This window comes from Sardina pilchardus, chromosome 24 (genome assembly GCF_963854185.1).
Source record: "Sardina pilchardus chromosome 24, fSarPil1.1, whole genome shotgun sequence".
Lineage (NCBI taxonomy): Eukaryota > Metazoa > Chordata > Actinopteri > Clupeiformes > Clupeidae > Sardina > Sardina pilchardus.
In genome coordinates this window covers 4,497,005-4,508,893 of record NC_085017.1, presented here as the reverse complement: position 1 = coordinate 4,508,893, position 11,889 = coordinate 4,497,005, and the positions used below count along the sequence as shown (strand labels likewise).

The 11,889-nt window shown below is 41.9% G+C and overlaps 1 protein-coding gene across 1 annotated transcript; it reads right to left on the bottom strand.

Moving 5' to 3' along the window:
* Positions 1-1,547: 1,547 nt before the first annotated feature.
* Positions 1,548-7,498, bottom strand: LOC134072848 (hydroxylysine kinase-like). Its single transcript, XM_062529714.1, has 4 exons — positions 7,195-7,498; positions 5,533-5,675; positions 4,852-5,032; positions 1,548-3,057 (listed from the first exon to the last, which is right to left on the bottom strand). The coding sequence occupies exons 1-4, from the start codon at positions 7,496-7,498 to the stop codon at positions 2,609-2,611; spliced, it is 1,077 nt and encodes a 358-aa protein (XP_062385698.1). The 3' UTR covers positions 1,548-2,608.
* Positions 7,499-11,889: the final 4,391 nt, after the last annotated feature.

Genomic DNA, 11,889 nt, shown 5'->3' with positions numbered 1-11,889 from the left:
AAGACGGCACCACGAAACTAAGCATGCTAATTTAAAGGTTGCGTTCCTAAATAACACGCACGCTATGTTTGAAACTCGTGTTTTACTTTTCACAGTTCTATGTGCGTAAATTGCCTGTTTGATGTCAGGCCTGTTTAAAAGAAGTCGTGTTTTAATTATCACCATAAGCCTATGTCTGTTGTTTGAATGACAGCATGTGTTCTAGGGACTAGCTTGGAATTTGCGAACCAGCGCTGTCCACTGACTTCATTTTTTTTTGCATGTTGTGCGTTAACGCTGCACCTCGCTGCGTGCTTCTTCACTCGTATTCAGATGAAACAAATATCTAAGCATTTAGATTGCTTGAAATTCTTCTGTTCTGGAAAGTTACGTTTCAAAATAAAGAGCATGCTGAGACTGGCAGTCCGATTTTTAAAAAGTTTTTTTTTTTTCCATTCTCTGGTTCAAAAGATCTCACGGGCCAGATATTTTTGCTTGCGGGCCGCATCTGGCCCGCGGGCCGCCTATTGCCGACCACTGACGTATAGCCTAGTGCACGATGGAAATAATTTGAAGGAATCTAGCAGCAGTCTTGTAAATAGTGACCACAGTCTTTGCAAAATCCTAATCTGAGACTGGCCTGTGACTAGTCTGTGACTAAAAACTCAATGAATTGTCTTTAGATGTGAGAGGGTCTGAGACTCTAGTCTTTCAAAAATCTTTTCCAAATCTTTGCAAAGTCTGGCAATGTAAGGTAGGCTTTAGATGAAAAACTTCTCATCTCAAGGTATAGCTGACTGCCTGAAAGTGCCTGAAAAGGCCCCGGACCTCCAAGTGTTAATAAATTATTAATATTATTGTTATCCTCCGTGTTGTCTCCACACTTTGACATGGTTTTGAGTCAAACTGTGACACTATTCATATAATATACTAAAACAAATCTTATATTTTGACATGTATCTCTCCATAGCAAGCTGACAGCTCGACATGCCTTTCATGTTTGTGTAGGCCTGACTGTCCTGAATCTGGCATCATAAGAACCATGGTGGAGGGGGACTTTGGGGCTGAGGCATTTACAAACATACGTGGTGTGTGCCTTACAGTCATAAATGCCCTTTTTTATTTGGTGTTGAAAAATGATAGGCTGGGTGAACCCTGCCTAAACTTCCGGGGAATTTGAATTTCGCCCGGCAGCTCAGGCTGGAAACTAGCAGATCTATCCTCTGTTTACTGCCCGAACCTTCGGCTCCAATCAGAAACGGCCAAACTCTAGTCCTGACACGCTATTGGCCGGTGACGTGACGATAGCGAAACTTAGGCAACGCGAAGTGCAGTAGAAACAAAGCGCAGCCTCCCCAGACTAGTGTTCAATCTTAAAAGATTGAGCTTAGTATGGTGAAAACCAGACTAGAAAAATGACCTTTCTGTGCTCCATATCTGTGACAACAAGCTGATCTGACCTGACCTGACCCGAGCTTGCATATTAGCCTTTATGTGCTCTCATGATGATTCTCTACAACAACTTTTTTCCTGCATTGCAATAGAGGCAAACAATTTGGGATGCAATATGAGTCTTGAATTGGATACCATGCTGACATTTTAATAGAATCTCAAAACCAGATTATAAATATGTCTTGCCATAGAGAAATACATGATAGCGTTGGATAATGAACATATTGCCACAAAAACACACAAGAGCTAAGTATTGTATCAACTTATATCACGTGCACAATGTATGGATACAATAAGTCTGTAATATTACATAATTTTACATAGGTTGTTAGACTATACACTGGACCAAGACCGTTCCCGAAAAATTTTATGTTTTGGACAAGGGACACATCAACAAACATGACGTCATCCAGCAACCCTTACAGCCTCTTTACAGTTGACAGTATGCATTGGCCTAGTTTATGCAGAATAATTTGCTGACAATTTCTGAAAGTATAAACTAGAATGACAAGTTCACATCCTATCAATGGACTTTATTCTACAAAGTAAGACAAATCTATACTGTGAAGCAGTTTTTGCTGTCCTTTATTTTAGCTATTATGTTCTACACTCTACCATTTGGTGATGTTCTATTACGTCTGTACCATTTGGTGATGTTCTATTACGTTCTATTCTGTATTTCACATCCTGTCTCAGGTCTCACCTTTGTGTTATGATATCATCCTCTTAGAACTATATGGCTCTATCTGACATTCTTGTCAAAATTGAGTTACTGGCACATTCTAATTCTGTGACACCTTAAGAAGCTGAGGTGAGGTGTGTCTTGTAGTTGTATCCATTTTTGTACACTATATGTGAAGAGGTTTGTTCTGCTTATCAGTATAACCCTGTGAAATTCTAACATTTTGAAGCTCAATATCTCAGAATCACTAACGAAGGGTTCAGACCAAAGATTCCTGACGAGACGAGAAGAGACGAGACGAGCAGCAACGTTCTAAAACCTTGCAACTGCCATTAAACATGTTGAATGCTCTGCGATGGCTTGCAACTACGTGCAACTTCTAATTCACACCGCTGCAACTTGGTCTCGTTGCGTCAGGAATCTTTGGTGTGAATTGCGCTTAAGGGGACGATATAGTATGCCCATTAGAGAGTAAAACACCAAAGCCTTAGTCAGTTATTGGTGTTTGTATGCCTTGGCACACTCAAACCAGGAGTGCTCCACCTGTTGCTGCCCCAGACCCCAGAGGTGGGTCAGGAGTTTGATCCCCGTGGTGGGCATAAACATCATCAGGTACTCCTTGTTGTCTGGCAGCTGTTGTATGGCCCTACGCGTTAGCACAAGTATCTGGCTGAAGCGACACAGCACCAGCAGGAAGAGGCAGTCCCTCTCCGCCTCGCTCAGGGGAATGACGCTCTCGTAGCCCGCCAGGACGTGCCCGCCTACGTCCACCGGGCTGGGGCTCTCGACCATCATGTGCATGATGGCTATGGCCAGCTCATAGACGTAGTAGCCGCTGCTCATGTCCCCAAAGTCCAAGATGCCCGAGATTTTAAACTGGGAGGAGGAACCACCGTCCAACGTCGCCAGAATGTTGTGGTTATGGAAATCCCCATGGATTATACCTAACAACATTAGATCAGTCGTTTAGTACATTTCCAACCACTTACTTCTGACAGTAAATGTCACACTCCAATCACAGCACAGAGGAGGACATTTGAATGAATGAATGAAACCTTTATTGCCCCGAGGGGAATTTGTCTTGCACTCAATGGAGCCACATTGAACATTTAAGCACAGACAACAATAAATATCAATAAATAAATACTATGATAAGAGACACAACAACATCTAACATTAAGGACGTAGAGAATACAGAACATTAACATTAAACATCAACAATCAACACAGCAATGGCAGTGATATCAGTCCCATACATTTTTTAAAGCTAAAATGCATAAAAACTTAAAAGCCAAAATGCATAAAATCTTAAAAGCTAAAATGCATAAAAGCTTAAAAGCTAAAAATGCATAAAAACTCAAAAGCTAAAATGCATAGAAATGTCCAAACAATAAAAGGTGCACATTTAAAACATTTCTATGTGCCTGGGATTGCTCTGTTTAGTAGCTGTATGCTCCTCGGCACAAATGATGTGATGGCACGTTTGGTTTTAGTCCGGGGCATTCTGAATCTACGTCCAGAGGGCAGGGGGGGAAAACTCTGAGAAAAGTGGGTGGGATGGATCATCCAGTATCCTCAGGGCCAGATTGATGGTGTACTGTTCGGTGAGGGTAGTGATGTTTTTTATTTCAGATCCAGTGATTTTCCTGCCCATCTTAGTCACCCTGTCCAGCATGTTTTTGTTTTGGACAGAAAGAGCACCCCCCCAGCACTGGATGGCAAAAGTCACCACACTTTGAATAAAAGTTAAATAAAATAACGTCAGAGTTGTTGTGTCTGCATTAAAACTGCGCAGTTTCCTTAAAAAATGGAGCCTTTGCTGTGCTTTAGAGTATCTTGCTTGTGTGTTTGAAGTCCAAGTGAGTTTGTGATCAATAATAGTGCCTAGATACTTATACTCCTCCACTGTTTCAATGACTGTCCCATGAATAGTGACAGGTTGCAATGGAGGGGGCCTTTTCCTAAAATCAATCACCATTTCTTTTGTTTTTGAAATGTTTAAAATGAGGGAATTTTGATTGCACCAATCATGAAAATGGTCAACCTCAGACCTGTAGTCTTGATCACTGTCTGTTAAAAAGCCAACTAGAGCAGCATCATCTGCAAACTTAATTAGTGAACAGTTGGAGTGGTGGCTAACACAATCATTAGTGTATAAAATAAATAACAATGGTGATAAAACACATCCTTGTGGCACACCCGTGTTTGTAGTGATGGTTCTGGAATGACTGTGACCTGCCCTCACATACTGTTGTCTGCCTGTTAAAAAGTCCTGAATCCACTGCACCAGAATGAGGTTTACACCCATTTGTGTCAGCTTCTCTAACAACATGTGAGACTGAATGGTGTTGAAAGCTGAAGAGAAGTCAGCAAACAGAATGTGTACATGGGAGGCAGGTGTTTCCAGATGTTTGTAAATTCCATTTAGGAGGGTTGTGACAGCATCTTCCACCCCCCTCCCCTCTCTGTACGCAAACTGTAATGTGTCCATGTGTGCATGAGTTTGTATTTTAAGACGTGTTAAAATGATCCGCTCAAAGCACTTCATGGCAACAGAAGTGAGTGAACAGAAGAACAAAGGGACATGTCACAGTGCTCCCCACTGTATATTTACACTGTATGTGTGTGTATGTGTGTGTGTGTGTGTGTGTGTGTGTGTGTGTGTGTGTGTGTGTGTGTGTGTGTGTTACATTGCTCTGAGCCAGGTTTGTAACAGACGTAAGAAAAGTGCCTCTTACATTTACGGAAGGCAGACATCTTGGGGATCACCTGTGCCTTGAACTCTGCAATGACGTTGCTGACGACCTCCTGTACGGGGTCGCCGTCAATCACTGGCAGGTGCTGTTCCAGCAGAGGGATGCTGGTCAAGCTGGCGTTGTAGTCATCTCTCTGAAACGCACGGAGATTGGGGTGCTCCATCTGAGGATACATTCACACATACACAAATGAACTACTGCATGACAAACAATGAATGAATGGATGCTTCTCAAATTGACGTTGTACTGTAGTTATCTCTATGATGGCCTGTACAGACTTCACAATTTTTTGTCTTTCACGATTATCTTTTACGATTGACCATGTTAGACTAGGCAATCAGAGAACCACAAAATCCTGGGGCATCTTGGTCGTAAGAGTGGCCACATTACAAGATTATCGTAACCTTCTCGTCATGTGTCGTCACAGTGTCAGTGTCAAATCCATCCATAACTTTTTGAGTTATCTTGCAAACAAACAAACAGACAGACAGACAGACAAACAAACAAACAAACAAACCCCGATGAAAACACAACCTCCTTGGCGGAGGCAAAAATGAATGAGTGGATGGATGAATCAATGGATGGATCAATGAATGGATGGAACAAGAAATCCATTAAATTGCTGTGTACACAAATTACAAAAATTCTAAATTAAATTCTTACTTCTTGAAAGACTTTGTCCATGGTGGCAGCCATTTTCCCCACTTGGTAGAGGATATTAGGAGAAGAAGGGATCTTGGCAATAGTCGCACCAGGTAAATAAGTCAGCAAACGCACCATGTACTTCTGAAGCCCACAGCCACAGTCTGTAAGCAGGTAAGAAGGCATTCGTTTAACATATTGCCAAGAAACAGTCCATTGTTTCATGTTGACCAACATATAATACTGTATTATATGGTTATGCTATGCTATTTCAAGCGTTCATGTGTTGACTCTTCACCGGGTTGAACAGTCAAAACGTATTTTTTTCCATAAAATGAGTTCACGATATGAAACTGACTGTATACTGTCGAATAATGCGAAATCGTGAAATTCAACAATTTAATCCGGAATGTCTATTGTGGATTTTCTCAAAATAGTATCTTGCAACAAGTGACTGATTTTGCTTTGGAGGGTCACATATTATACATTAGTACATGCAATAAAATTGTACACAGTGAATGTCGAAATGTGCAAAAGTCTTTCAGTCCTCACAGACCTGGGAGCCCTTTGGTTGACTTGATTAGTTACTAACTGATTGATCAGGGGTGTGTTTCCCGAAAGCATCATAAGCCTAAAATGATCGTAAAGTCCCTCTTACGAACGTCTTAAGGTTTTCTGACTGTTTCCCAAAACCATCGTAGCTTAAGAGCATCGTGAACACACTCGAAGATCTACGAGTGCTCCAGGGTTCTTGTTACTGACTAAGAGCGTCTTAACGCGTATGCCTCAGTGGAGTCACCAGCAGGATATGCAGGGGGATTACAACTAAGAATATAATTATTCAATTTACGTTACCATTCTTATTGTATTCACTTGTGATGATTCAGATTTTAGCGTGCAAAATAGAATTCATTCAATGGACATACAAATGTGATTAAAAGCGGACAAAAATACAAGTTATGAAACGAGACGTTGCCAAAAAAAGTTTGTCTTGTTCCTTTGTGTATGCTATCTTTTATTGGGCCTATGAGGTAAAAACAGAGAAAGGAACATGTAGTTTTAGTCTGTGCTGCGTCAAAATCTAAGTCTAGGCTATATGTTACTGTAGCCTATATTCAAACCTACACATTTCCTCATTTTCTTACTCGACCTCTTTCTTCAAACGTCTGCATGACACCTCGAAACGCAGGCAGCACACCGTGCTCTCACAAGTGGGTTAGCAAAGAGCTGGCACGATTTAGAGCTAGCCAAAGCCTAATAGGCTGTTATGTCTTCCAACAAACATAAAGATGGGGCAACAATCTAATGTTAAATAATAACAATGATGTAAGCCTGTGTGTGGTATATAGCCTACTTGGGATGCTTACATGGAGATGTCAATGGTTTTATGTTCATATTTATGTAAGTTAATGTATAGATCCGAAGTTCAGACGGTGTCTAGCTGTGACGTGCAGTCACCTGACATCACTACCAAATTAGGGGATATTTCAGAACTTTTAACGTGGACAGAGTATCTTACAGTAAGAGCTGTGCACGTGCGTTCACGCTACGAGCATGTTTGGGAAACAGTCGGCAAAACCAAACGATCGATCTTAAGATGAATCGTAGAAAACCCTCGTAAGTGCGTCTATCCATAGTTATCAGGAAACGCACCCCTGGTACTGATTGATTGATTGACTGTACCGATCTCCTCTAGACTCATGAGCTGCCCGGTCTTAGTGGGAACGGCTGTCTGGGCAGGAAGTCCTCTTTTCTGCAGGAAGTTCATGGCGTGGTTCTGTAGCTCCAGCAGAGTGGGGTTCTGGCTGTCCCCGGAGTTCATGACCTTCAGCACGTACTCCCCACCCTCGCTCACACACACATAGAAGTTTTGGTCTTCGTAACTGGGAAGTGGACGGATCTTAGAATGGGTCAAGCCATAAAGACGTTTAACTAACTCAGACGCCTGCGCATGGGAGAGATTTGGTTTGCGGTCCTTGGATGCCATTCTACCTGAAAAAAAATCAGTAAATATGGCTTGTTAATCTACTGTACAAATAACAATGTTATTGCAGTTGCTGTTGTTTCTGTATGTTTTGATTTAGCTAATTGGTCATTGTTTTCATGCAGACGTGTTTTAGGAATGGTAAGTGTGCAGAAATGTGGCATTTACTCAACAATATTTTCACAATTCCCCTGCATGGGGTGACACCCTGTAACGGTGCTGCTGCCCATTACGGCTACAGTTGATTCACACAGGGACAACAACAAGACGGACAACATGATTTACAAACACACTTCATTTGCACACACATGGGGTGCGTTTCATGTAGCGTTTATACGTCCTCCCTCGCTCCTCGATGCCTCGATCCTCACTGATCTACATAAAGAATGATGGGGGGGAAACAATGGGATAGTCTATCCAGTGTTAGTTATAGATCAGTGGGAACGCCCCTCGAGGATCGAGCATCGAGGATCGAGGAGGCATAATGAGAGGCACCCATAGACATTTAACAAACACTCACAAGTTGCATTTTACTTCCTGGTCTGGGGACTGAGATGGAAAGTCGCGAGGGACATTTCAAGTGTGCAACGTGTGACCAGTGGGGTATCCTACGAAGCAAGTTAGACATATCTAGGCTATCTAGACACATTGAGGCTGCACAAAGCCTTAACTCGGGTATTAAAGGAACACTTCACTATTTTTTCATATTAAACTACATTTTTCCCTTAAAGTGTAAGTTTGGCGAAAATAATAAAATAAAAGATGCTATTTTCTGAATGAAAATACATCAACTAAGCCGTGGAGGAAGTAATTGTAGCTCATCACGCAGTACAGCTAGCACGGGCAGGAGCTACAGCCCAAAATCGCTAACAGTGGGGCTTACAGTCACACGCTTTCAAAATCGCATTTTTAAACCACTAACATTGCTCAAAACAGCACCAAACATCATCAGTAGCTTGCTCTAGGTGTCTACACATAAAACGAAGCACCAATCAGTCTGTAAACTTTGGAATAGTTAGTATACACATACAGATGGTACGGGTTGAGAATGCTCCTTTCATTCCCGCACATCGGGACTCCCGAAGCATCGGGAAAACTGCAACCGCAAGGGGGCAACATAGACCGCCCGAGTTTTCGAATGTTTACAGCCTACCTCACAGCTCTCTCACTCGACGTAGCCTATAACTCAGTCAGTCCAGCAGAGATGCCAGAGCAACGTTTTGGTCAACGGAGAGGGAGAGAAATGCTCCGCATATCCGTCTCATTTAATCATTAAAATGAAAGTGATTGGCGAAATTAATCAAACGACGTTTCAATAAACCATTGTTGAAATGAATGAAAATGGTTTTAGAAACCTATAGGCCTATCAGAAGGACTATTTCCTTCAATTCAACCTGAAATAGGCTACTCGAAAGGCAACCTTAGATTAATTCATGAATTCATTACGGTTAGGCCTACAAGACCGCATTTCCGTGAATAGGCTATTATTGTCAACGTCAAGGCGAAGACGAAAGAGATGGACAAGATGGACATTTTGGCAACATTTACATGCTAGGAATACTTAGAAATGTGTAAGCTATTTTAAAACGGAGGCTTGTTCATTTTAACCGGCGACGTTTCAAGTACATTTCCCGAATAAAGCCTATGGAAATTCACATCCAGCTGTGGCGCAAGTGGTTGATGCATAGGTATCGTATGCCAGCGACCGGGGTTCGAAACCTAGTCGAAGAACCTCTCCGGAACCCATTAAAAGAAAATGCATCGATTTATTAAAAGAAACGAAAGACTTCCTGTTTTGAGATTCTTTTTATGTTTGCGATGTCTGCTGAAAAGAAAAGTTAATATGTTAATTCGTGGTTCAGCGCGCACTCACACACATTTTTACATTGACATAGTGTCGGGCTCAAGTGTCGTGTCGTCCTCAGTGCCGCATAGCTATAATGTAGTGACCTGGTTAGACGAGTGTGGGGGAGGGGGAATGATCGCACAAGACAATAATGCTCTTCATGAAATGGATCTCACAGGCGGCTGTCTGTTTTTAAATGTAGCCTAGGCTACTACACCACTTGCGAAATCGGACGTGGCACATAGCCTAATTATTAGGCTACTGGATAGCAAATCCATAGACTTTGTTCATCCTATATCCTTAAAATGAAAGTGATGACTGGCAAAGTTAATCAAACGACGTTTCAATAAACCATTGTTGAAATGAATGAAAATGGTTTTAGAAACCTATAGGCCTATCAGAAGGAAATAGCCTTCAATTCAACCTGAAGTAGGCTACTCGAAAGGCAACCTTAGATTAATTCATGAATTCATTAGGCTACGGTTACAAGACCGCATTTCCGTGAGGCTATTATTGTCAACGTCAAGGCGAAGACGAAAGAGATGGACAAGATGGACATTTTGGCAACATTTACATGCTAGGAATAGCCTACTTAGAAATGTGTAGGCCTAAGCTATTTTAAAACGGAGGCTTGTTCATTTTAACCGGCGACGTTCAAGTACGGCGACGTTCAAGTACATATGCCGAATAAACCCTTTCGAAATTCACATCCAGTCGTGGCGCATGTGGTTGAAGCATAGGTATCGTACGCCAGCGACCGGGGTTCGAAACCCAGTCGTAGAACCTCTCCGGAACCCGTCAAAACAAAATGAATCGGTTTATTAAAAGAAATGAAAGATTTTCTGTTTTGAGATTCTTTTTATGTTTGCGATGTCTGCTGAAAAGAAAAGTTAATATGTTAATTCGTGGTTCAGCGCGCACTCACACACATTTTTACATTGACATAGTGTCGGGCTCAAGTGTCGTCCTCAGTGCCGCATAGGCTATAGGCTATAATGTAGTGAACTGGTTAGACGAGTGTGGGGGAGGGGGAATGATCGCACAAGACAATAATGCTCTTCATGAAATGGATCTCACAGGCGGCTGTCTGTTTTTAAATGTAGCCTAGCCTACTACACCACTTGCGAAATCGGACGTGGCACATAGCCTAATTATTAGGCTACTGGATAGCAAATCCATAGACTTTGTTCATCCTATATCCTTGGCGGAGATAATAATTAGGCATATCAAATTAAAAGCACACTACGACAGGTATACTTGTGTGATCACGCAACACAAGAGAGCATTTAGCGATGGGACAGTTGTGAATGAGTGCTTAACACCCTGGAGTCTAAATACCCCCGGGGGATTTGAAAAACTGTTCCAAACACACATCTCAATCTCTGCTTTTATCATATTATAGAGACACCATTAGAAGCCTTTAATCAACTCGTTTTCAAATATATAGCCTATGTTTTAAGAGAATATGGCAATGATAATGGCACTTTCTAAAAACAATAAATTCGTAGGATTTGTCCTCTCACCTGCAGCAGGCCCATTCAAAAGCCCATCCACCTAATTTGCATTTGAAAGAGCCAATCACTAAAGTGACACATTTAGTCTAGCCTACTTTATTAGTTTTTTTTGACCCCTCTAATAAATTGCCTATAGTCCTACTACGATAATGGAGGAAGGGCTGCCTAACTGTTCCCCCTAAGAGTTTTTTCATAAGATAAAATGTTTACTCTATTTAAGTTTAGGATTTGGTAGACAAGACAACCTCGGAAAAGTTCTTCAGATAAACAATGTTTTATTGAATTAAAGGAAAGAAAATGTATCGCCAGGGTTTCGGGGCTTGCGAAGGCATTCGTTGATCTTATCGATGCAGTCCTTGCGGCCACTTCTCCCCATCGTAGGAAACTTTCTGCTTAGTGTTGACAAAGGTCTTGACGTTGTGTGGCAGTGCTTGCTTGCCCTTCGATCCATCCCAGTTGGTGGTTTTGCACCAGGCTCTAGTGCTCCTTTGTGGTGATGGCTCTGAAGAGCAGGCATCCGTATCTACCAGTGATGCGCGGGCTGATCCAAATCGAGCGGGCGACCGCGGTCACCCGCGGTTATGGGTCAAGAAAAAATATTTTTAATGATATGCGGGTCATGTTTGGTCGGGTCGGTAAAAAAAATAAATTGTCATTTATATCGTACATAATTGTCTTTAGAAGAAAAAGACATAAGTTGCAGCATTCCCACTGAAACGCGATTCTATCCCCCACATTTTGTCACGAACATGTAGAAATGCACTTGTTGTTTCTGCGTAGACAGACCCTCGGCTACACTTGACATGCAGTTGTGTTCTGTTCTCAGAGCATATGCTTTCTCTGTCTATGATCTGCAGCTTTTATCTCGAACTGCTGGCCTCTACAGAAAGTGGCAGAATCGTCTACTGAGCAGCGAAGTTGCCGATGCAATGCGTGTTTCTCAAGTCTGATAATTTCCAGCAAGATCGAATGGTATTATGGAAAGAAAAATAAACTAAAAGTTTCCCAAATCAGGAAATATTTCTTAATTTAAT

Coding starts and splice junctions, on each gene's coding strand:
- LOC134072848 (XM_062529714.1), bottom strand. CDS start 7,498: ATGGCATCCAAGGACCGCAAACCAAATCTCTCCCATGCGCAGGCGTCT. Junction 5,676..7,194: donor CATGAGTCTAGAGGAGATCG/GTACAGTCAATC, acceptor ACCTGCTTACAG/ACTGTGGCTGTGGGCTTCAG. Junction 5,033..5,532: donor TGGACAAAGTCTTTCAAGAA/GTAAGAATTTAA, acceptor ATGTATCCTCAG/ATGGAGCACCCCAATCTCCG.